The 23,467-nt window shown below is 49.1% G+C and overlaps 1 protein-coding gene and 5 non-coding genes across 6 annotated transcripts; all 6 read left to right on the top strand.

Annotated features, from left to right (window-relative positions):
• Positions 1–325: 325 nt before the first annotated feature.
• CTC1 (CST telomere replication complex component 1) lies at positions 326–18,826 on the top strand. The gene is made up of 23 exons (XM_036341941.1): positions 326–459; positions 3,452–3,615; positions 6,937–7,174; positions 7,314–7,525; positions 9,108–9,264; positions 10,010–10,300; positions 10,400–10,528; positions 11,089–11,321; positions 11,442–11,619; positions 11,694–11,894; positions 12,358–12,484; positions 13,050–13,164; positions 13,297–13,624; positions 13,715–13,804; positions 14,063–14,256; positions 16,051–16,139; positions 16,235–16,409; positions 16,701–16,778; positions 17,209–17,353; positions 17,444–17,508; positions 17,739–17,904; positions 18,010–18,136; positions 18,297–18,826. The coding sequence occupies exons 1-23, from the start codon at positions 427–429 to the stop codon at positions 18,455–18,457; spliced, it is 3,696 nt and encodes a 1,231-aa protein (XP_036197834.1). The 5' UTR covers positions 326–426; the 3' UTR covers positions 18,458–18,826.
• A 714-nt stretch (positions 18,827–19,540) lies between these two features.
• TRNAI-AAU lies at positions 19,541–19,614 on the top strand. The gene has a single exon. It is a non-coding gene; the product is annotated as a tRNA-Ile (tRNA).
• A 425-nt stretch (positions 19,615–20,039) lies between these two features.
• TRNAS-AGA lies at positions 20,040–20,121 on the top strand. Its single transcript has one exon. It is a non-coding gene; the product is annotated as a tRNA-Ser (tRNA).
• A 300-nt stretch (positions 20,122–20,421) lies between these two features.
• TRNAT-AGU lies at positions 20,422–20,495 on the top strand. Its single transcript has one exon. It is a non-coding gene; the product is annotated as a tRNA-Thr (tRNA).
• A 1,769-nt stretch (positions 20,496–22,264) lies between these two features.
• TRNAP-CGG lies at positions 22,265–22,336 on the top strand. The gene has a single exon. It is a non-coding gene; the product is annotated as a tRNA-Pro (tRNA).
• Positions 22,337–22,916: 580 nt separating this feature from the next.
• Positions 22,917–22,988, top strand: TRNAD-GUC. Its single transcript has one exon. It is a non-coding gene; the product is annotated as a tRNA-Asp (tRNA).
• Positions 22,989–23,467: the final 479 nt, after the last annotated feature.

Below are 23,467 nucleotides of genomic sequence, written 5' to 3'. Positions count from 1 at the left end.
ACTCTGGGCTTTAAGGGACGCCCCCCACCCCCACCCCGCGCCCGACCCCTGAATTAGTCCGTTACGGCGAGGTTTTGCTGTACTCTGGCTGCATTGAGGAGGAAACACTTCTCTCTGTTTAGTACAAAAACCAGGGAAACGTACAGATGCTAAGAGTTACCGACCAGGCCGCTGCGTTTCAGGCCCCGAGCTCCCCTACCCACCCCGGGTAGCCAGATGGGGTGAAACGGCGGGAGATTGGGCGCCCGAGGGCGGGGCAGAGGTGGGCGGGGCGTTGGTGGGCGTGGCACTCGGTCTCTGGGTGGGGGAGGAGCCGAAGGTGCAACGGAGAACGCGCCCTCCGATGACGTCACGGGCCGGCTCTCCCGTGAGCACTCGCGCCGACGCCGGTTGGCTTAGCTCGCGGAGCAACGCCTGGGGCGTATCATGGCGGCTCGCCGCGCTCAGGCTGTTGGCTCCGTGAGTGCTGTTCCCCTACCCTCGTCCTTTTTTTCTTGTCTGTCCTGGTTTTTCTTTCTCTTCCTGTTGCCCCCACCTTGCCTCCCTGACTCCGCTGGCCGTGCCCAGCGAGGGGGAACCTGTGAGGCTGCCTGTCCTACCCCTCTCACTGGTTCTGCGAATATATTTATTTATTCCTTCACGCCTGTGGCGCCGCTGTGATCCCTAAACACGTGTCGGGCCACTCTTTAGACTTCCAGCCCAGGAGCAGACTGGGGGCGAACTGTGCACTGTGGGTGTCTTGGGGGAGACCCCTGACGCGGCGGTAACTGGTCATCAGGAAAAGCTTTTGAGACCCAAAGTGCGTGTAAAGAGTTCGCAAAGCAAAAAAAATCACTGAAGGAGCGTTCAAGGCGGAGGCAAAAACATGGTTAAAGGCAAGAGGTAGAGAAGGTGTCCTTGAAAAACAACACGTTCAGATGCGTGGTGATGGAGGAATCAGAGCCGACAGGCTTGTAAGTCTTGCTAAGCAGCGACTCGAACCTGAGGCCAGTTGGGAGTTATTGAGGGTTTTAAGGAGAAAAAGGATTGGATGAGATTCGTGTTTTCACATCCTGAGGTGGCAGCGTGGAAAGTGGACTAGAGAGTACCAGTTAGAAGGCTGTGGTTGCCAGGCAACCAGAGAGGACGGTGATCCTGGCCGAGGCACTGATGTCGAGGGACCAGGGGTGAAGGCAGATTGAAAAGGGAAGCGGGATGAGGACATCCGGGTTGCAGGGTCGAACTGTGTGCTTGGGGATGCTATTTGCAAGGTTAGTGAGCACTGGAAGAGGAGTGGATGTTGTGAAAAGTTCAGCGGTGAGCAGCTGTGGTGCCTGCAGGTTGGCCAGGTGGAGAGTCTGCCAGGCGCATGGGTAGAACTAGAGCTAAAGTAGAGGTTTAGGAACCATCAGCATCTATCCATGGCATCCAGTGGGTGAAGTCATTGAGAGGAAAATGTCCAGTGTTGTCAAACTTCAGCCTATATCACTATCAATCTGGGGAGCTTATTTAAAATACTGCCCCCCTCCCATTCTGACTCAGTAGATGAGGTCATCTACAAATCACATGTATTGTTAATGAAACTGATGACTCTGAGGTACCGCTTTGAGAGAAACCGTAGCGTTCAATGTGCCAAGCAATGGACAGGCTTTCAGAGAAGCAGGGGCTTAAAAAAAGCAACCAAGAGAGGAAGACGCAAAAAGTCTGAAAGTCTGGGCTTTGATTATGCTGATGGGGAGCTCTGAATGAAGACCTGGTCCCGGTTTGACAACCCTGACCATGTATGAGAGTGGCTGAGGTGGAGTGAAGGTGAACGTCAATAGCAGGGCTGTCCACAAGGACACTGATGTCATCTAGAACTTGAAGACTGGTTTTTGCTAAAAATGAACTGAACCTGGAGGTTTGGCCAGAAAGCTAATTAAGGAGCATTGAGGGACAGGGATAGAACTGTAATGGCTTAGAATTATCACTGAGGATCAAAAAGGATGAAGGTCCTTCCCGTAGGTATTGTTGAACTCTGTCGGAATCCTATCCTATATAATAAAAGGGTAATGTGCAAATTGACCCTAAGGGCGGAATACTGGGAACCACTGGGAATGACCGGTTGCTATGACATGTACTGACCACCAGAGGGCAGACACTCAACACAGGAGCTGCCTCCTGGTGGTCAGTGCTCTTCCACAGGGGGCGCTCCGCTCAGAAGCTGGCTCATGGCTGGCCAGCGCAGCTGCAGCAGGCCTAAGCCATCAGTTGTACATCCCCTGAGGGCTTCCAGGCTGCCAGAGGGATGTCTGACTGCCAGCTTAGGCCCCATCCCTTGGGGAGCGGGCCTAAGCTGGCAGGTAGACATCCCCCAAGGGCTCCTGGACTGTGAGAGGGTGCAGGCCCGGCTGAGGGACCCTCCCCGCCCCTGAATGCACGAATTTTCATGCACCAGGCCTGTAGTTATAAAATAAAGCTGCCTAGCACTGGGAAAAGGCCAAGCTGGACCCATGCCCTAGAATTATCTACATATAGAGAGAACTGTGTTCAGAATCTGTGACAAGTATATACAAATAGTTCATGTCCTCCTTAGGAAGCCCACATCTTAGATGAAAAGATAGTACAAGAAACAAATGCAATGGGGTTGTATTATATATGTATTTAGCTTATGGGAATTCAAAAGTATAGATGACTAAACAATGGAATAATAAAAAATTGTACTCATGTCCTTTTTTATGTACTGTTCATTATTAGGCACATTTTCATTTATATTACTATAAAGTACTATGTCCTATTTTTTTTTTGATATTTTTCCATTGATATTTTAGAGAGAGTGGAAGGGGAGAAGGAGAGGGAGAGACAGAGAGCAAGAAGCATAGATGTGAGAGAGAGACATCAATTGTTTGCCTCTTGCATGCGCTTGGTTACGTGCCCTTGACCTGAATCAAACCCAGGACCCTTCAATCCGAGGCCTTATACTCTACCCACTGAGCCAAACAGGCTAGGACCTATGTCCTATTCTTTATGAGCAATTTAAAGGATTATTTTCAAGGGTGATTTTGAACAATCTTTTTTTCAACCTGCTGGCTTCATAGCTAGACTCTATATAAGATGGGACCCACTATCTTTATTGATCATTGCTCTTAATAAAGGTATGTGCAAGATGCTGTGGGAGCCCTAAGGCGGGAGCAGCATTCTACCTGGGATGGTTCACAGAGGAATATAGGTTCCAGTTGAGCACTTTAAGGATTGGTGCAGGTTTGTTAGAGAAAGATGCAAGACCAGAGCTGGATGGCCAGCTGTCTGAGTTGATTGTATAGCTGGACTAAAAGACTTCTAAGATTTCTTTAAGCTCTCAACTCCTTTACATTTCCTCTTCATTTACATGCCCTCTTGATTTTTTTTTTTTTTCTGTTCCTTTATTCTTCCCCAAATTTCTTCGTGGGCAGGATTGTCATGAAGTTGTTTTAACTAGATTCACTTTTCTCAGGAGAAAACCTGGCTTGAGGCTGCCCAGGCCTTCATCCAAGAGACCCTGTGTCCACCTGGCAAGGAGCCTACTGTCCAGTTCACTCAGTTGGTAATTGACTGTGTGAAGACTACCTGGTTGTCCCAGGGAAGGCACCAGGGTTTTACACTGCCCCTCAGCTACAGGTAAGGAAAGTTGGGGTTCAGGGGGAAGTTCGATTTGGAGTGGAAAAGGAAGGACCAGAGAAAAGTGAGGGGAAACTTGGTAAGGCGAGGGAAAGGAGGAAACACACCCCCTTCTGCCAGACACTTCCATTCTTCATCAAGCTGCTTTGCTTTTCCCGTAGTTCTCCAAAGTAGGCGTAAGTTAACTTTAGAGAAGAAAAGGAAGGGAGAGGTCGAGGAGAAGCCTGAAAGAAGGTTTGGAGAAAGAACTCTCAAAGTGGGGAGGAAAGCTGATACTATTTTATTTTGTGTGTTAGGAAACTAAGATTCACCAAGTGCAGATGGTTGTGTTTAAGAACTAAGTGTAAAAGGTATTTTGTTATTGTTTTGCTTAGTACCATTTCCTAAGCTGTTCTAGGCAATATTAATAAAATAACATAAGAAAAGGGCTCCATGGCTAAATAAACTTGAGAGACATTGGATATGATAAACTATTCTAAGAGAGTCATAACACTCATTAACATATTGAAGGCTTTGAAATACCCTGCAAAAAGAAACCTCATAGAAGTATATACTATTTTGAAAATAAAGTATTTATTCATGTGAATATTCTTATATATTTACTATATATGCAGTTATCCCTAATCAGTATACAGTAGAGTTTTGCATACCTTTAGACTTTATATAAATTGTATACACACACACACACACACACACACACATACATATATATATATATATATATATATATACATATATCTTTTGCAATTTGCTTTTTGTACTTGACATTACGCTTCTGAGTTTTATTCATATCGATAGCTCTAACTCATTTATTTTAGCTACTTTTATGGTATTATGTGAGTATACATATCACTGTATATTTATCTTTTAAAAAATAAAAAAGGTAGAAATCTGTTCTGCTTTGTTTAATTTGTCATTTACCAAACTTATTTGAGAGCAGGAGATGTTTTCCCTGACACTCCCTTAACCTGCATGTAATTTGGGCAACACTTCAGTCAGCTTGGCAATCTGTCTCAGTCAGTGAAGGCAGGGGATCTTTGGTGAGAAGACAATGTAATTGTACTCCGTGTTATCTAAAATACCATTTTCAAAATTCTGTGTAATTTCTCATCCATGGACTTCATTATACACCAGTGGAAAATAACAAGTGTTGGAGAAGATATGGAGAAAAGGGAACCCTTGTACACTCTTGGTGGGAATGTAAATTAGTGCAGCCACTATGGAAACACTATAGTGATTTCTCAAAAAACTAGAGTAAAACTCCCATATGATCCAGCAATTCCTCTTCTGAGTATTTACCTGAAAAATATGAAAACACTTATATATAAAGATATATTTACCCTATGTTCATTGCAGCATTATTTACAATAATTAAGTCATGGAAACGCCCTAGCCAGTTTCGCTCAGTGGATAGAGTTGTGGACTGAAGGGTCCTGGGTTAGACTCTGGTCAAGGGCACATGCCCAGGTTGGGGGCTCCATCCCCATTTGGGGGCATGCAGGAGGCAGCCAATCAATGATTTTCTCTCATCATTGATGTTTCTATCTCTCTCTCCCTTTCTCTCTGAAATCAATAAAAATATTAAAAATAAATAAATAAATAAAATGATCATGACCTTCTAAGTATTTGGAACATCTGAAAAACTAAAAAAAAAAGAAAGACATGGAAGCAACCTAAGTGTCCACTGATGGATGATTAGATAAAGAAGATATGGTACATATACATACAGTGGAATACAATTCAGCCATAAAAAAGATGAAATATTGCCATTTGCAATAACATGAATAGATCTTGAAAGTATTATGCTAAGTGAAATAAGTCAGACAGAAAAGGACAAAAACTGACGATTTCACTCATGTAGAATATAAAACAAAAAGTAACAAGTAAAAACTCAAAGACAACAGAATGGTAATTACCAGAGGAGAAACAGGGTGCAGGGAGGGTGAAATGGGTAAAGAGCTCACATATATGGTATTGGAAAGAAATTAGACTTCGTGTGGAAAGCCCTTCATAAGAGTACACAGATCTTGACTTAAAATCTTATACACCTGAAAATTTTATGTTACCCCAATAAATGTAATTTAAAAATATTAACATCAACAAGGATGGGGGGAAATTTTCTAAACTGGAATACTAAGAGAAATGTCTGTATTAAAATGTTATTCAGCCCTAGTTGGTTTGGCTTAGTGGATGGAGTGTCGGCCTGCGAACTAAAGGGTCCTGGGTTTGATTCCAGTCAAGAGCACATGCCTGGGTTGCAGGCTCGATCCCCAGTAGGGGGCGTGCAGGAGGCAGCTGATCGATGATTCTCATCATTGATGTTTCTATCCCTCTCTTCCTCTCCCTCTGTGAAATCAATAAAAATATATTAAAAAAATAAAAATATAATGTTATTCATAGCCCTGACTGAGTGGCTCAGTTGGTTAGCATCATCCCAATATGCCAAGGTTGCAGGTTTGATCTTTGGTTAGGGCACACCAAAGAAGAAGCAACCAATAAATAAATAGAATAACAAATTGATTTTTTTTTTAAAACATATTTTATTGATTTTTTACAGAGAGGAAGGGAGAGAGATAGAGAGTTAGAAACATCGATGAGAGAGAAACATCGATCAGCTGCCTCCTGCACATCCCCCACTGGGGATATGCCCGCAACCCAGGCACATGCCCCTGACCGGAATCGAACCCGGGACCCCTCAGTCCACAGGCCGACGCTCTATCCACTGAGCCAAACCGGTTTCGGCAACAAATTGATTTTTTTTCTCTCTCCCTTCCTCTCTCAAATCAATAAATGTTATTCATAACTACACAGAAAAGGAAAATATATACTTCAACTGGTTAGCTTCAGAATAAAGACAAAAAGGATCACAAATCAAATAAATAAACCAGTTGGTAACTAAAATTGCTGGTCCACCAGAATGTAAATCAGCACCCTACTGTCTTCATTGAGAAAGTGTTGCCTGCAAAAAAGAGTTGAACTAAACAGTGAGCTTATTGACATTGTGGTTAGCCAAGTACTTAAGGCTCAATTTTTAAAACCTTAAAATTTGCCATATTTGATTCAGCTCTTTTTTATAAGAAGTAAAATGTTACAAAGTGAGTGAAGTCCCCTAAGTGCTCTATCCTGATCCAGTTCTCCCCTATCCCTTCTCCTTAAGCAATCTCGCTCCCTCTCTCCCTTCATCTTTTCCCCCTTCAATCAATTGAACTTTTCCCTTAGTCCATTTTCCCCATTGACCTTTCCTTGGGATATGGGGAGATTTGTCGGGGTTGAGTGTAACTTCCTAGGTTTGGACACAACTTTGCTCCCTTCCTTCTGCAGCTTTGTCTCAGTACAGGACCTCAGGAGCCACCAGCACCTTCCCTGCTGCAGCCACCTGACATGGAGCAGTACTGCATATCAGGCTTGGGCCCAAGAGGCTGGACTCGGTGGGGCCGCCCTCCCCCGAGAGCGGCTGTTACTTGTAGGGACACTAACAGACTTACCGGCGGACTTGGAACAAGAGTGCAGAAATGGAAGCCTCTATGTGAAAGATAACACTGGTATCCTGGGCTGTGAGGTGAGTAGCAAGGGGGATGCCAGATGCCTCAGATCCTAACAAGAATGGTGTCTAGGGAGTGAGGCAATTAAGTGTTGGGAACAAAGGTGGAAGCAGGTAAAAGGGATGCTGATTAACCCTTGATGTTGGTCTTTCCTAGCTCATAGATCTGGACCTTTCTTGGTTGGGCCATCTCTTTCTGTTCCCCAGTTGGAGTTACCTTCCTCCTGCCAAGTGGAATGCCTCAGGAGAAGGGCACTTGGAGCTCTGGGGTGTCCCTGTGCCAGTGGTTCCCTTGACCATCAGCCCTGGCCCTCCGACCCCTATTCCTGTTCTCTACCCGGAGGCTGCTTCCCGCCTCCTCAGGCACAGGTAATTCTTCGCTCTCCAGGGGAAGAGGGAGCACTATGAAACCGGGAGGAGGATGGTGAGTCAGTGCAAAGAAGGAGAGAAAGGTATTGAGAGTAATATTGATGAGATGCTCCAAATAAAGGGAATAATATGGCCTCTTTGGAATACCCATGGGAAAATGGAAATTTTTTTTCAAAACATCAAAACAAACTTCTGGTTATTAACAAAACTATAGACACAGCAATGTTTCTCGGTGGGACAAGGAGCTTCTCTGGGTCCATTGTGGTGTCGCATGTACGTTCTGGCACCCAAATTGGCTGCACTGCTCCTTCTGGAGAGACACAAACACAACCTCTTCTCCCCCTTTTTGTTTTAGTAATTGCATTTTAAGAGTTTGATTGGCTACTAAATCCTGAAGTGTCTTCCCCAGTCTGCCTAGTGTCATACAGAGACCACTGGAATAGAGACAGAGATCCCACTCTTGTTCTTGCTTGTTTAGAAGGCGACTTGAGAGGCTTACGAGTAATAGTCAGCTTCCCGAAGGCTTGTCTTAGACCCCCATCATCCCAGTCCTGCCTGCGTTGTTCCCTCTCTGCCTCCTCCTCCAACTCTCCTTCTTTTTTGGGAGGAAGCACCTTATCCAGAGGGCTTTCCCCCATAGGAATGGTGGACTGGAGGAGGTAATGGAGGTGCAGAAGGTGTAAGTGGAATTGGCAGCCTCTGGTCACTTTCTACTATTTGTCTTACATCTCCTGCCACATTCTTCCATCCTCCCTCCGGAAGGGGCTCCAAGTGGTCCCGAATCATGGACCACAAACTGAAGATAGAACTAGGAATCTTCTCTGGGCCTCCGGCTATATAGCAATCTTTAAGTTGCTTCCATACCTTTTCCCATATTTCCATATTTACCTCTCCATCCTCAGGAAACCAAGGACAAATCTTCTTTACAACATTTAACAACTCAAGGAGCTGTTGCTGTTTTACGGAACAGCCTCATGCTCTGAACATGGCTTTAAGCATAGATATATATACATTTTTATCTTGTGACCCTGTATTTCGCATATTTTACACCGAGCTAATATTACCACACTTCGGCTCCCTACCTCTTTGTTTTTTGGCCTTATCTCACTTTTGCTCTTTAAGCTTACTTTCTTTTCTTTTCTTTTGTTTTCTTCTTACCTTATGCGCGCGCCTTTGGAGCCTCCTTTCACCCAACCACCTTTTTTAAGTTCCCCCGAACTCAGGCCTGTTCGGACGCCATTTGTGTCTCGCCATTTGTTACGGCCAAAGGGGCCTGCTCGGACGTCACTTCTTACGGCCAAAACTCAGGCCCTGGTCCCAGAACTCAGTCCCTGGTTGGGCGCCATTTGTGCCACGTCAGCACGACCAAGGGTGATCCCGAGTGGGGGCGGTGAAAGGATTAAGGAAAGACAGACAAGAGAATAATAGCTGGATCTCGGTGGGACGCTGCCTCCCTGATGAGGAGACCAAAACGGAAATTTATAATCATAATTGGATTATTCTTTACAGGGAAGGGGAGGAATTTGCAGGGGAAAAGAAGAGAAATAATGACTTCTTCCTCTCTTCTTTCTCCCTTCTTTAGAAGCAAGCTCAGAGTTATACAGCCAAACCTGGCTGGGAAGCTGGTTCGATTGAGTGCTCTGGTGAAAAGTAAAAAGAGAGCTTACTTCATTGCGTCTCTTGGTGAATTATCCCCAGCTGGCAGCCAAGCTGGCAGCCATGTATCCATCATTGTGCAGGTGAGGATTAGAGTCAATTCAAGCTGTGTACTTTTACTAATATTTTCCTACTTTGATATTTCTCATTTTTCTATGCAACTGCCAAGAACATTCCTTTTTCATCCTGGCCAGTGTTTTCATTGCATTGCTTGTTCTAAGTTCTGAACATTTCTACGATGTTGCCTCTTCTTGAATTCTTCTTCTCTCTCTCTCCACTTCAAGATGCCCTTCAAGTTTCTCTTCTTTCACTTGGCCTTTCAGTCATTCCGACCCGTCCTTAGTCAGTGTGCATTCTTTGTGCCTCTTGATCATCCATGGCTCCATATTGTTACTTGGGTTTGTGTCTGTGGTTTGAAATATGCTGGAGAAGAGGGAACAGTCTATTATAGTTCCCATAACATCTATCCTAATACTGGATACATACGTACCCAGTGCGTATTGACTAAATAAATAGAAATTGTTTATACGTTATAGGGTGAGAGAGGGGAAATGCAAAAAGGATATAAGTTTCTGAATGGAATATTTATGTATTTGGAAGGAAGTTTTAGGGATGGTTTGTATCTTGGGGGAGGGATTTGGCATCTCCTAAGAGAGAAAAGAGATCCTAAAAGTTCTATGGCTTAAGATTTAATTGGCAAACAAGGAAGATGAGGCAAGGAAAGCTCCTAAGGGCAGGTCTTTGAGGTTAAATTATGATGGAAAGGGACAGAAGGATAGCTTGTGAGAAGCATCTCGTGTCCATGTTGCCTGCCTCTGCACAAGCCAGGTCCCCGCCCAGCTGGTTTGGCACCGAGCCCTTTGGCCTGGCAGGGCCTACGTGCTGACAGAGCTGCGCGCATCCAAGATTCATGGTCACCGTTACCGTGTTTGGACCACCAACCCCTCCTCTCATCTGTTGCCGCTGAAACCAGAATGCGTGCGAGAGCTGGACCTGGACCTGGAGTTGGGCAGAACTCTCTTGGAGGCTGACCCCAAGCCACTCCCCGGGACAAGCAACATCCAAGACAGGCAGGAGCAAAAGGGTCTTTCCCGGGACTCCAGGCTCCTGTCATATACGGTGAGCATAAGGGAGAGGTCCTAGAGCTTCAGGGGCAGGAAACTGGGTCTCCAAAGAGGAAGGGAATGGGGATGAACAGGCCCTTTGACCTCTTTGCAGGGAACGGTCACTGGCGTGCTGAATCAGCCCGCTGGCCTCTATGAGCTGGATGGGCAGCTGGGGCTCTGCCTTTCCTACCAGCCGTTCCATGGCCTCAGGCGGGTGGTGCGACCAGGAGTCTGTCTGGAGGTATGTGAGGGATCAGGCTGCTGACCAAAGAGGCTCCTCAGCAGCTGCTTCTGCCTTTCTAGGCTGGTCTTTTCTGGCCGCGGGGTGGGGACCTTTACAACAGAAATATAAAAACAATAAGGGTGTATTGGGGGGTGGGCATGTGCGTTTGTTAAGAATGATTTGGATGAGAGCTCAGATCAGAAAGTAGAGGCCGGGGCAAAAGGAGGAGGGCTTGGGACCAGAGCATCTCCTTCACAGAAGGGCATCTACCTGGAGGAGGAGATGTGGGAGCTGAAGCGCAGGTGTAGCGAGGGCCAGATGAGGTCAGGCAGCCTGCTGAGCAGGGAAGCCATGCCAGCCGGAGCCCCCTGGCCCACAGAAGGGCTGAGTGGAGCTGATGAGAGATGAAGGCTTCCCCAGGGACGGTGGGTTGTGATGGAAGGCGAGGCGTGGGGGATGAGAGGAAATGACCTGTATGGGAGAAATTGGGACCCGGGCGGGAAAACTGCAGCCAGCTCTGCGTGGGGTCACTGAGTGGCCTTCACCTCTGCTGCTTCACCTTTTCTGCTTGCCCCCAGCTCCAGGATGTTCACCTCCTCCAGTCAGTGGGCGGAGGGACAAGAAGGCCGGTGCTCGCCGCTTGTCTCCGCGGTGCTGTTCTACTTCGGGGCTTCTCTCGTCAGAAGCCTGAGACTCAGTCTTCCCTCCAAGCCTGGGGGGCCTCCCTGTATGAGCAGCTGGTATGGGAGCGTCAGTTAGGACTTCCCCTCTACCTGTGGGTTACCAAGGCCCTGGAGGAGCTGGCCTGCAAGTGAGGAGGATGAGGGTCTGGGCTGGGCTGGCACTGGGGGTAGGACACCACCTCTGTGAGGGAAGCAGGGTCCTGGGAGAGGCAGGGTCTTGGGGAAAGTGACTCAGCTCCTTTCCCAAGGCTGTGTCCCCACGTGCTGAGACACCACCAGTTCCTGCAGTGCTCCTGTCGCGGGAGCCCCAGCCTGGGACTGCAACTCCTGGCTCCTGCCCTGGACGCTCTAGCTCCACCGGGCATCCCCAGTCGGAACGCACACAAGGAGATCCTTGAAGAGCCACATTGCTGTCCACTCCAGAAGGTGTGAGGATGGGGAAACGGGCTGGCGGGGGCGTACACGGGATGCCCGATCCGATTTTTCTTCTCTCCTGACAGTACACTCGGCTGCAAACTCCTTGCTCCTTCCCCACTCTGGCCGCCCTGAAAGAGGAAGGGCAGTCCAGGGCCTGGACTTCCTTTGACCCTAAGACCCTCCTGCCTGTCCCAGAAGTTTCTCACCTGACCAGTTGCCAACTCAATCAGCGCCTGGCCTGGTCCTGGCTCTGCCTGCTGCCCGCCACCTTCCATCCAGCCCAGGTAAGTGGGCTCCAGCAGGGCTCAGGGCACTTCCTCTCTGCCATTCTCACTACCACTGTCGTCGTCATTTTTCATCATGTTGACTGACTAGCCTTCTAACTAGACCACCCCTCCCTGCAGCAACTAGAAAGAGTGAGGTAAAATGCAACTTGGATGACAAAACTCTCTGGCTTTAAATCCTTTTGTTGTTTTCCCCAGTGCACGTAAAATAAAACCCAAACTTCTTCTTGTGTCTGCTGAGGTTCTCTAACTTCGATTTGAACACTTTCTCTCCTACTACCAAGTGTGTGAACGCATGTGTGTGTTTTTCACATCTGTCTTCCCCCCTCTAATATAAGTTCTTTGAGGTTAGAGACCATGTCTTTTTTACGTTGTAGCTAACCTTTAACAGTACCTCGCACATAATAGATGCTCAATATGTGCTTAATAAATACTTGATACCTTGGCTTTCATCTCCCTGCAGGTTTTACTTGGGGTTCTGGTGGCTTCATCTCATAAAGGTTGTCTGCAGCTTCGGGACCAAAGTGGTTCCCTCCCCTGCCTACTCCTGAATGAGCGCTCGCAGCCCGTCACCGACCCCCGGCTCCTAGGTTTGGAGGCCAGAAGTAGAGAGAGGGTCGTCGTGGAGTAGAGGGTCTCAGCACATGGGGTTTGAGAGGAAGCACCTGCTGGGATTTTCTAGAGATGCCGAAGTGGCAGACGTTCATCGCGTTTGGGGAGAAGTTTGGGAGACTGGTGTCAGCAAGTAGAGAAAAGGAGCACGGGGCTCCCTAGCCAGACTTCCAATCCCTACCTCGAGCCTAACGCGCACACCAGATGGCCGCTCCCACTTCCCACCTTCTTCGTTTGGAGGAATAATGGTCTTATTGGACCCACTGAGATTTGTAGACAAGGAAGTTCTGGAAAGCAAAGTTTTCTTAGATCTGGGAACAGGCAGGCGTTGTATGGATTTGTGAGAAAGGAGATCGATGCCTTTCAGCCTCGGAGGCCAGGGGTGGGACGACATACGGGTGGAATGGTTTCCCTTGGAGTGTCATCCCCCTGAGGTGGGGTCAGGCCAGGTCTGGATTGGGCAGCAAGACCGGCAGGATGGTCTGCTCTGCTCCCCACTCCGCGGGTCTCTCTGTTGCCAGAACAGAAAGCTTCTTTCCTCAGGCTGCTTGGTGCGGGCAGAGCGCTTCCAGCTGGTCATCGAGAGGAATGTCAGGAGCAGCTTTCCTTCCTGGCAGGAGCTGAGCGCGGCAGGCTTCATCCAGGAGCAGCGGGCCAGGTCGGCTTCTGGGGGAGTGGCTACCCTCCAAGTCTGTAAGGGGAAGGGGAAGGGCCTGAAGCAGAGGTTGGATGCTGGGGCCACAACACCCAATGCCTGTCTCACTAAGAAACCTGTTCCTTTCGCCAACAGAGTCTATGTCCAGTTCTTTCTGGCTGACGCCCTGATCTGGCCTATGCCCAGGCCTCTCCTTCACTCAGCCACCTCCTCCACACCTCCTCAGGCAGAGCCTTCCCTCCCCGAGGGTCCCCACACAGAACAGAGCCGGCTGTTCTTGCTGTCCCACAAGGAGGCACTGATGAAGAGGAACTTTTGTGGTCCCCCAGGAGCCAGTCCAGAGGTGGCCAAGCCCACCCTCAGTTTCCACATATCAGGGAGCTGGCTCGGGGGTACCCAGAGGAAGGAGGGAACTGGTTGGGGCCCACCTGAGCACAGGGGAGATGAGAACAAGGATCCGAAGGTGAGCTGGGACTTCAAAGATCTAGGGCTTGACCTGTGTGCCCCTGGCTCCTGTCTGAAACCCAAGGACCCCCGCTGTCCTTCCTCACAGATTCTCCTCATCTTTATTGGCCCCTCAGTCCGCTGGTTCGAGTTCTTGCACCCTGGGCAAGTGTACCGACTCGTGGCTCCTGGCCCTCCCGTGAGTGCCCTACGTCATCAGACCCTCCCCCAGAAAGATTTTTTTGGCTTGGGATCTGGAGAGGAAGTGCCAGTGCCTGGTCACTCTCTAGGTCTCCTAGCAATAAGGTAGATCTCGATCAAATCGAAAGATTGTCTATTTCTAAGTCACTTCCTTCATCAGGCTCCAGAGAGAAGTCAAAATTGGGTCATAGTATTTTGTGAACCTTCCTCAGGACCAGGGCACACTCGAGTCCATTGTCTTCCCATTTCCTGGCAGACACCAGCATTGTTTGAGGAGGGCGGTTCTTCCTGTGTATCGCAGCGTCCTCTGGAGTTGGCCGGCTGTACATCCTGCCTCACTGTCCAGGATGCATGGACCCTGGAACTTGAGCGCTCCCGGGACATCCCAGATGTGCCGAGTACCAACAAGGCACTGCCTGAATCCTCGCTGACCGACCTGCTCAGTGACAAGTAAATGTCTGCCAGCTTCTCCAGCTCATTGGCTGCCCTCTGCTCCTCTGCCGTGGTTAGATACGGTGAATGGTCCATTCTCTGCTACAGCGTGTTTCTTTCCTGTGATTTAGCTCCTACAGCAGTGGTTCTCAACCTCTGGCCCTTTAAATACGGTTCCTCATGTTGGGACCCAACCATAAAATTATTTTCTTTGCCACTTCATAACTGCAATGTTGCTACTGTTATGAATCGTAATGTAAATATCTGATATGCAGGATGGTCTTAGGCGACCCCTGTGAAAGGGTCGTTCGACCGCCAAAGGGGTCACGACCCACAGGTTGAGAACCGCTGTCCTACAGGAAGATGTCGGTGTAAGATGGAAATTGTGTTTCATACCTGATTTCCCCCCAGCATGTTACTGTTTTGAAGTGATCATGAGCAGGCTTTCTCACAAGTCAGGAAAAGCCTTAGCAAGAAGAGGAAATGTAAGAAACAATAAAAAAAGTGTAAGGACAAACACTGAGAATCTATAGAGAAGAGCTTTCCTTTAGTACAAGAAGTGGCTTATGGCTTTAGGAACAACTATACTTCCCTCATGTAAGCTTTTCAGGGTGGCTGCAAGTGCAAATGAAGAAGCTGCAGAGAGCCCGAGCCAGTTTGCCTCAGTGGATAGACTATCAGCCCATGGGTCCCGAGTTCGATTCCGGTCAAGAGTACATGCCTTGGTTGCAGGATGTGTGCAGGAGGCAACCAATTGATGTGTCTCTCTCACATCGATGTTTCTCTCTCTCCCATCTCTCCCCCTTCCTTCCACTCTGTCTAAAAATCAGTGGAGCCCACCTGGCTGCATGGCTGAGTGGTTGAATGTCAACCTTTGGACCAAGAGGTCACAATTTGACTTCCTGTTGGGGCACATGCCCAGGTTCCAGGCTCGATCTCCAGTGTGGGGCGTGCAGGAGGCAGCTGATCAATGATTCTCTCTCATCATCGATGTTTCTCTTTCTCCCTTCCTCTCTGAAATCAATAAAAAAAATTTTTTTAAATCAATGGAAAAATACCCTTGGGTAAGGATTAATAAAAATAAATTTAAAATAAGAAGCTGCAGAGATATTTCTCCTGTATTAAACAAACGAACAAAACCCTACTGAATTGTAGGTGCAGTTTTTATGAAACAGGTCTCTACTAGAAGTGAATTTTTTTCTTTAATATACTTTTTATTGATTTTAGAGAGGAAGGAAGAGGGAGAGAGAGAAACATCAATGATGAGAGAGAATCATTGATTGGCTGCCTCCTGCAAGCCCCCCACTGGGGATAGAGCCTGCAACCCGGCATGTGCCCTTGATCAGAATTGAACCCAGGAACCTTCAGTCTGCAGGCTGATGCTCTAACCACTGACCCAAACCAGTTAGGGCCGAAGTGAATGTGTTTAAGGATCTATGATTTGAAGGAGGGGGCATGAGCCCCAGCATGTAAACTGTAGATAATGGACTGACTAAGATGGAAGCGGAGATTTAATTCTGCTGGTGTACTTCTTGGTAAGACCTCTGATTACAAAGTTGTATAGGTTTTGAGTTACCTGCCACAACCTTATTTTTCCCATAAGCCCTGTTGTTTTTATTTTTATTACCCCACCCCCCACCCCCAAAAGCCCTGTTACTTTCAGTGTGTGGTTCAACACAGAATGAGAGTTTTCAGAACCTTATAGATGACTTTCTAGCAGAGACTCTGGCTACTTTTTCTGTCCCTGGACCTGACTCTCCATTCTCTGCTTTCTTAGGCCTCCATTCTCACTATATTTTTTTGACCCTTCAGCTTCACCGATTCCTTGGTGTCTTTCTCAGCTGAGATTCTGTCACGGACTCTGTGTGAGCCACTTCCTGCTGCTATCCGGACAAAGCCAGGTAATGACACCTCCTTTGGCGGAAGGTATAAAATGGAGTGATGGGACCTTGTGATCCAGACAGACACCACTGGCCCCTCCCCTTTCCTTCCGTAGGGAGCACTGAAGCCAAGAGAGGGTGTGTGAAGATAACTGTGGCTGTGGAATCTGCTGATTGTGAATTCCGCCCTCACTTGGACATATATATCGAAGGCCCACACTTGCCTCCCCCACTAGGACTCCTTCCAGGAGCCCGGGTCTACTTTAACCAGCTGGAGAAAAGAGTTTCCAGGTAAAGATCTACGTAGCTGGCTTTGCCTCCTCTCCCTACTGATGTGGTTTTCTTGAATGTTCACCGCTACCTAACTATGCTACAGCGACACCTCCTTTTCGATATTATGTTTGCTATGTTACTCTGGAATTTATGCCCTCTACCCTCACGAGATGTTCCAGACCAGTCCTTCCCTCATTATTCCCTCCTTTAATAGAGCCTGGGCGAGGGTGCATTCCTCAGGGGAGTAGCCACACCTGTTCCCCGTTCCAACCTCAAACTGACTTCTTTTTCCTCCTCTTCTACTTGCAGATCCCACAATGTTTACTGTTGTTTCCAGTCATCCACTTATATGCAGGTCCTGAACTTCCCCCCGGAAACCACAGTCAGGTCAGTGCCCCAGGTCCTGATCCCCAAACTTCACAGCCTCACATCTGCATCCCACACATGTTCCTGGTTCTGGAATTTTTGCCATAACTACAATCATTTCCAAGCCTAGCAGAATGTGTTGAGTCAGAGTCCCAAATAAAAATGCCCAATACCTGTCATTTTACCCAGAAAGATTTGGTGTTCTAAGCTCTTAAAGGCTTTTCAGGCTAAAATGCAACTATCTTTTCTGGGCTAACATCTTGGTTGTTCAAGCCTGAGAAATAATTGATGATGATTTGAGATCAGAAATCAAAATGGGGACCATGGGGCTTCCAGGAGAGCATGGGTGCCACTATTATCTCCATCCCTAAGCCTGCTGAGTGCTCCCAGATAGACCCAGCCTTCAGAACCCCTTTGACTGTTTCTTGACACCCGTCTCTCTCGCCTTTAGTGTTCCTCTGCCCCACATCTACCTGGCTAGACTGCTGCAGGGTGGCCAGGCCCCATTCCAGGCCGTTGCCTCCTGCCATATCGTTTCTGTCTTCAGCCTTCAGCTCCTCTGGGTGTGTGCTCACTGTACCAGTGTCTCCATCCAGGTATGGGAGGGGCAGGCTGGGCTGGGTGCTTTGGTGCAGAGGGATGTGATGGGACCAAGAGGATGTTTCCAACCACTTTCTTCATCCCAGGGAAGGTGTACTCATCAGGGTTCCACTTGCCCCACTCAGACATCTGTAAGCCAGGCCAGCATCAGGTGAGAGTGCAAAGTGGGCACCTATCACCCCATTTATTTCCCTATTACATGGCTTTGCCTGTGTGCTGTCTCTGTGTTAACATAATTCTTGGCTTGTGGGAATTGCTTTGATAAATATTTTTGAATGAATAAGGGTAAGTGAGTTAAAGATGACACAGTGGAGAGGGAGGCATGTTGGGTTCAGGTGACTGGCCCTGGGTTTGCTCTGGGAGTTTCTGTTTCTACCCCAGGCTCCTGGTGGAGGATGGGACTGCTGAAGCTGTGGTGACCTGTCGGAACCATCATGTGGCAGCAGCACTAGGGCTGTGTCCTAGTGAGTGGACCTCCCTCCTAGAGCTTGTCAGAGGGCCAGGGAAAGTGGCCTTGCAGTTTATAGGGCCTGGAGCCCAACCTGAGGTGAGATGTGGCTGGGAGGTGGGGCTCAGATACCCAGGTTCCTGAGGGCTTAGTAGAGAGTTTAGGAATTTTGAGTTCTGATTAATCCTGAGCTTCCCTTTTTAGTCCTCAGCCAAGACTGATGAGCCCTTGACCCTCTTCCTCCGGACACTTTGTACCAGCCTCTCTGTCCTCCGCCCTATTGTGCTTTCTTTTGAGCTTGAGCGGAAACCCTCCAAGATCATCCCTTTAGGTAAGGAAGTAAGGATGGGAGGGTGGGGTGTAGACAGATGGGTCCCAGGAGGAAGAGCGATGAGGGGTTGATGGGGGATTTCTGAGGTTGGGGAGGAGTATGGTGGATGGGGAGTAACAACCACGTGCATAGGACATGCGTTTTCCTCTTCCTGTTTCAGAACCTCCTAGACTGCAGCAATTCCAGTGTGGGAAGCTCCCGCTCCTGACTCATGTGAACCCCAGGATCCAGTTGTCATGTCTGTCTATCCAGGAGCCTGAGCACTCCAGCTCCCTGGGGGCATTTGCTTCCTCCGGCACCGGAACTGCAACAATGGCCTGAAAGGTCTTCCTGCCCTGCTGGAACACGGAGGCCTGGGCCCCTGCTTCTCCCACTCGTCGTGGCCCTTACCTTCTTGGTGATTGAACTAGGACTCCAGATCCCTGTATTCACTAACTGCTACCCTACTGTAATTTCTCCTCCATATTCTTTCTTGTGCCAGCCTGCCTTGGGGACATAGGGGAAATAGGCAACTCATGGCACTGTTGATATTTCCTCTCTGGTTGGGCTAAAGCCACCTGCACTCATTGGCCCTTAGCACCTGGGTTCTGTCTTTGTGGCAGGGGCTAGAGGAACAAGACACTTGCCCCTTGTGGGGGTACTTGTGACAGGCCCCTTGGCCTGCAATAAAGCTCTAGTGATATTTTTACATTTGTGCTGTCTGTGAGGTCCCAGGTCTCCTGACCTGGCAGCTGCCCATTGTTCACCATCATTTCCATCCTTGTTTTCCACCAATGTCAAAATTGGTTTTAAGAGCTCTGGTCCAGCAGAAGAAATGATACCAAAAGTCAGACCCAAGGGGAGTACATTGGGGAATTGGAGGCAAGTTAGACAACATTTCTGATGGTGTCAGTCAGCAAGATTGGAAGAAGTCAGGTATGCAAGCCTAGAGTTGTTGGGAAGTACAAATGGGAATAAGAGGGTGGAATCGAGGGAGCGCCAACATTGGAAGAGTCATGTGAGGAACCTATCCTCTGGAACCTCAGTGAAGTGGTCAGTGCTGTAGGTTTCCCATAGGTCAGGCCTAAGGCAAATTCTTGAACCACACCTTGAAACCAGTAGGAATTCCTAAGTCAGAACCCAGACTTAGGGGTTGCAGGATCAAATTAGTTGGGGATACTCATATATTTGGCCCGCATTCGCCCATTTCTTCCCTGGGAGCTGCTTACTCAATGAAGAAGAACCTGACCACACCTCATTCAGAGGGCATTTCTTTATGGTTTTTTAAAGATAACTTCCAATCAGCATTTGGGAAGCTTTTAGAAAGCAAAGCTAGTTCTGCACAAAAGTTCCTTGTTTAATAATGTTGGCTACATTATTTACAGTTATAGATATGTAGATTCAAGGTCCCAAGCTTACACTACTGGCCGGTTAGCTCAGTTGGTTAGAGCGTGGTGCTAATAACGCCAAGGTCGCGGGTTCGATCCCCGTACGGGCCAGCTTACTGGTTTGTTTTTTTTTTTTCTTCCCCCTTCTCATTTTGTTGCAAGGAAGTTCTTTCCCAGAACCAGTTGCTTTCTGACCGCAAACAACACAGGTCCCACTGCTCTTCAAAACTCGAATTGTAAGCGCACTTCAACCTTTGGAAGGGTGCTCCCTCAGCTAGGGCGCAGGGAGCGTTCCCCGGAGACTTCCGCCTCGTCTCTTCCCTGGGAGCGCGTTGTTGGAGGCGGGTGGCAGGAAGGGGAAGATCGGGGACAAGGATTCCAGAAAGGCGGAGCCGCGAGCGAAGGGGTGGATCCTTATTTGTAACCTGCTCTGGTGTTCGCTCTCGCCGGGCTCCTAGTCCTGGAACCATAAAATAGTGATGTTTGCTGGGCATAGGAACTAACAAAGGTTTCCGACACAGGGCAGTTGTGCATGTGTAGTCGTGGCCGAGTGGTTAAGGCGATGGACTAGAAATCCATTGGGGTCTCCCCGCGCAGGTTCGAATCCTGCCGACTACGTGCTCTTTTTTCTTCCCCTGCCTCATCTCTCCTCCCAAATACACATTGCTGTTTCCCAAAGTCAAACTTTCGGTCTGAGCTTCAGAAATCCTCCCATTACATGAATCCTCGATTCTGGGAAGCTCCCCAACGGCGCATTTTTGGCGTAAATCTTGCAACATTATGGAGATTCCATGGATGGATGTTTGATGCCAAACTCAGCTGATAAATCAAAATTAATGTTAGGTCTGAAATTGATGTGGCCAGGCTCCAAACAGTATTTTCCTATAGTGTAGTATCAGAGACACTCCTAGTGACTTCGGCGCCGTGGCTTAGTTGGTTAAAGCGCCTGTCTAGTAAACAGGAGATCCTGGGTTCGAATCCCAGCGGTGCCTCTGGCTCTAAGTCTGAAAACAGTCCCGTTTTTTCGCTGAATCCATGTCTCCTAATGGATTCATTAATTGCTTTTATTTTCAAAGACTCAAAGGTTATACATTTTCGCACTCGCAGCATCCAGATTTCCTTTTGAGTCGAGCTGTCAGTCCCGTGAATTCCTACACCTTCCTTTGCTCAGCTGATGCTACACACCCCGCCGGCACTGGGGGGAGGAGGAGCGCTAGCCAGGCCTGCTCCTCCAAACACCGCGGGAGGGTGCATCTTCTATGTGCAGCTCCCGCACCAAGCCCTTCACATACAGTTACGTCCATTCTCCACAAGCTGGCATTCTGTGTTAGGAGTTAGCAGAGGTCTGGCTTAGCACTACCTGGTTTCTTGCAAGAGGGCGCTGAAGAGCTGGGACCCTGTGGACACGGTGGGTAGAGAAGAGTCTCCAGAGCCTGAGGAAGGGCAGGCCCATTTGTGGAGCACTAAAGCGAGGCTGGTGCGGGTAGAAGTAAACGCTACGGAGAAGGAGGCAAGAAGTAGGTCGTTGGCAGGGCCTAAACCTCCTTGGAAGATAGGCAGAAAGGTCTGGACGCCATCCCTTGGCCCAAAGCAGGGGGGGAGGGGGGGTGAGGAATTGAACCCTTCATTGAAGTCGGGCCCCACCAAAGTATCTGTGGGCTGGCCATTAGGAAGGGCCTGGCCACACGGCTGGGGTATGGAACGAGATGGTTCAGCTCAGAGATGCTACCAGGGTGTCCAGTGGCCAACAGATCCGAATCCTGCTGGGAATACTCCCCAGAGTTGGTACTGAGCTGAGGGAAGGCAGAACGCATGGCCTGCAGCTGAATCGTCAGGCGCTACCAGAACTCTTGGCAGTCCCCAGGTGAGAGCATAGCCAGTGTATTGAACAGTCCGTCCGGGTCTACTGGCTTTGGGCCATACCAAGCAGGCCCTTACCTTCTGGGGGTCTTAGGCAGCAGGTAAGAGGGTCTCCTTCTGGGTCACCCTAGGAGAGAACTGGAGAGTGGAGGCTGCACGGGAGGGTAGGAGTGAACTGATCTCACAGGCGGGTAAACCCTGGGGCCAGGCTGGTATGGGTGTTAGAAGTCAGGGACCGTTCTCAAGGCTTGACGCCCCGCCCCACTCATGCGGGTTGGAAAGCCGATTTTCCCTACCTCACCCCGCCATCTCAGTGATGCCTCTTCCGTAGGTCTTCTTGGCCCCAGGAATTATTCCACTACCACACGGTCTGGGAAGACAATGGGTTACTAGACAAAAGGCTTCAGCTTGGGGCTGGTCCGGCCCGGATACACAGATGCAGGGACAGAATAAGGGACTGGTGTTCACCTAGAGATTTCGGGGCTCATTAATTGTCCCCAAGCAGGCAGCTCCACCTTTGTCTCCAAAGTTCTGCGCGGGGGCTCTGGATCCGAGGACGGCGGGCGGAAGCGGGAAAACTCGAGACTCCAAGTTATGGAATTGCGGCGAGAGAGGGACTGGTGGGAACGGGAAGTGGGGTGCTCGGGGCAGTCCTGGAGGGCTGCGCGGGAGTGAGACCGAAACCACTCTCTTCCACTTCCCCCATGTTATTTCCTGGGGAGAGTCGGAGCTCGCGGACCCGGAGCGGAGAGGGTTACCCAGGCCCTTGTATCCGAGTATTCAGTGTCCCGGTGAAGGGTCCTGAGCGCACCCCAGGGCGGTTCCACCGAGCCTTGTGGCCCGAGAATTGAAGCAAGCCTGATACAACTTCTACAGACGTCTGCGGCTAACACTTGGCGTGGGCTCGTTGGTCTAGGGGTATGATTCTCGCTTCGGGTGCGAGAGGTCCCGGGTTCAAATCCCGGACGAGCCCTACCTTGAGTTTTGCGGAGACTAGGGCATTCCGAAGAGTTTGATATTTGAATTACGCTGAGGTGGCTTGGAGGGGCGCGGATATGCAGAGACCACTTTTGTAAGCGGACACTCCTGTGGCAAGAAGCAGCTCGCGATATGAACTCCTTGACGAGCTAGGAGGTGCTAGGAAGAGCGCAGGCACTTCCGGACTTGACTGGGCAACACTTAGGATGGGCTTCCTCCTTCCTGCTTGGTACCTCTCCAGAGCTGCCAGAGCCAGCTTTTGGCTTGATTGATGCCGGCCAATCTTTGTCTGTGGATGATAGTAAAAAGGGGTGCGACCTATTCAGGGATGTTTTTGCGAGAACCCAGGTACTTAGATCTCAGGTCTCTGCAGCCTTGGAGGCCTCTGTGTCGGTCCCTTCTGTACATTTCTGCTTTTGGGGGGATTCGCGCTCAGTTGTGGTTTGGAATGTGCATAGGTTTCACGTCAGTATTTCTCAATAGAAAGGACAGAATCCCCAGGAACCTCACCTGGCCATGCTGAGTTCGGTGAAACAAACAGATCAATGCTTCGGAAAGGCCGGCCTTCGTCTTCTTCCTCGTTAGTATAGTGGTGAGTATCCCCGCCTGTCACGCGGGAGACCGGGGTTCGATTCCCCGACGGGGAGAAGGAAGTACCTTTTCTTATTTCTTCCATCATTCTGTTTTAAATCCTATTTATTTAAGAAATACCCATCCTGGTCCCTGGGGTGGAGATAAAAAGAAAGAGGGGGAAAATACAGGAGGACCTAGGGCGGTCCTTAGTACGGTGGCCGCAGCAGTTGGAGGTTGTTGGGAGCAAGTTGCTCTTGGTGCTACTCCATGGAGAAGACGTGCATGGCTGCAGCCCCGAGACGCTCGCACCTTACACTGGACTGCGACGAAGGTGCTGGAGAGAGCGGCGCATAGGGCCTGTGTGAGAGCGTGTGCGGAGGTGACCAGAGCGGAATAGCGGAGGGGAAGACGGCATCATCTTGCCTCCAGCACCAGCATTCTCTCTCCTGTGATCAATTGGGAGCGGGTGAGGCAACTTTGCAGCGTACGCCTTTGCACCTGCCACCCTAGAGACAGCTCGTCCTCTCGATGAAAAGGGGTCACGGAGAGTGGT

This window comes from Myotis myotis, unplaced genomic scaffold (assembly GCF_014108235.1).
Source record: "Myotis myotis isolate mMyoMyo1 unplaced genomic scaffold, mMyoMyo1.p scaffold_m19_p_17, whole genome shotgun sequence".
Lineage (NCBI taxonomy): Eukaryota > Metazoa > Chordata > Mammalia > Chiroptera > Vespertilionidae > Myotis > Myotis myotis.
The sequence above is the reverse complement of the archived record's forward strand: the minus strand, read 5'-3'. Positions and strand labels throughout refer to the sequence as shown.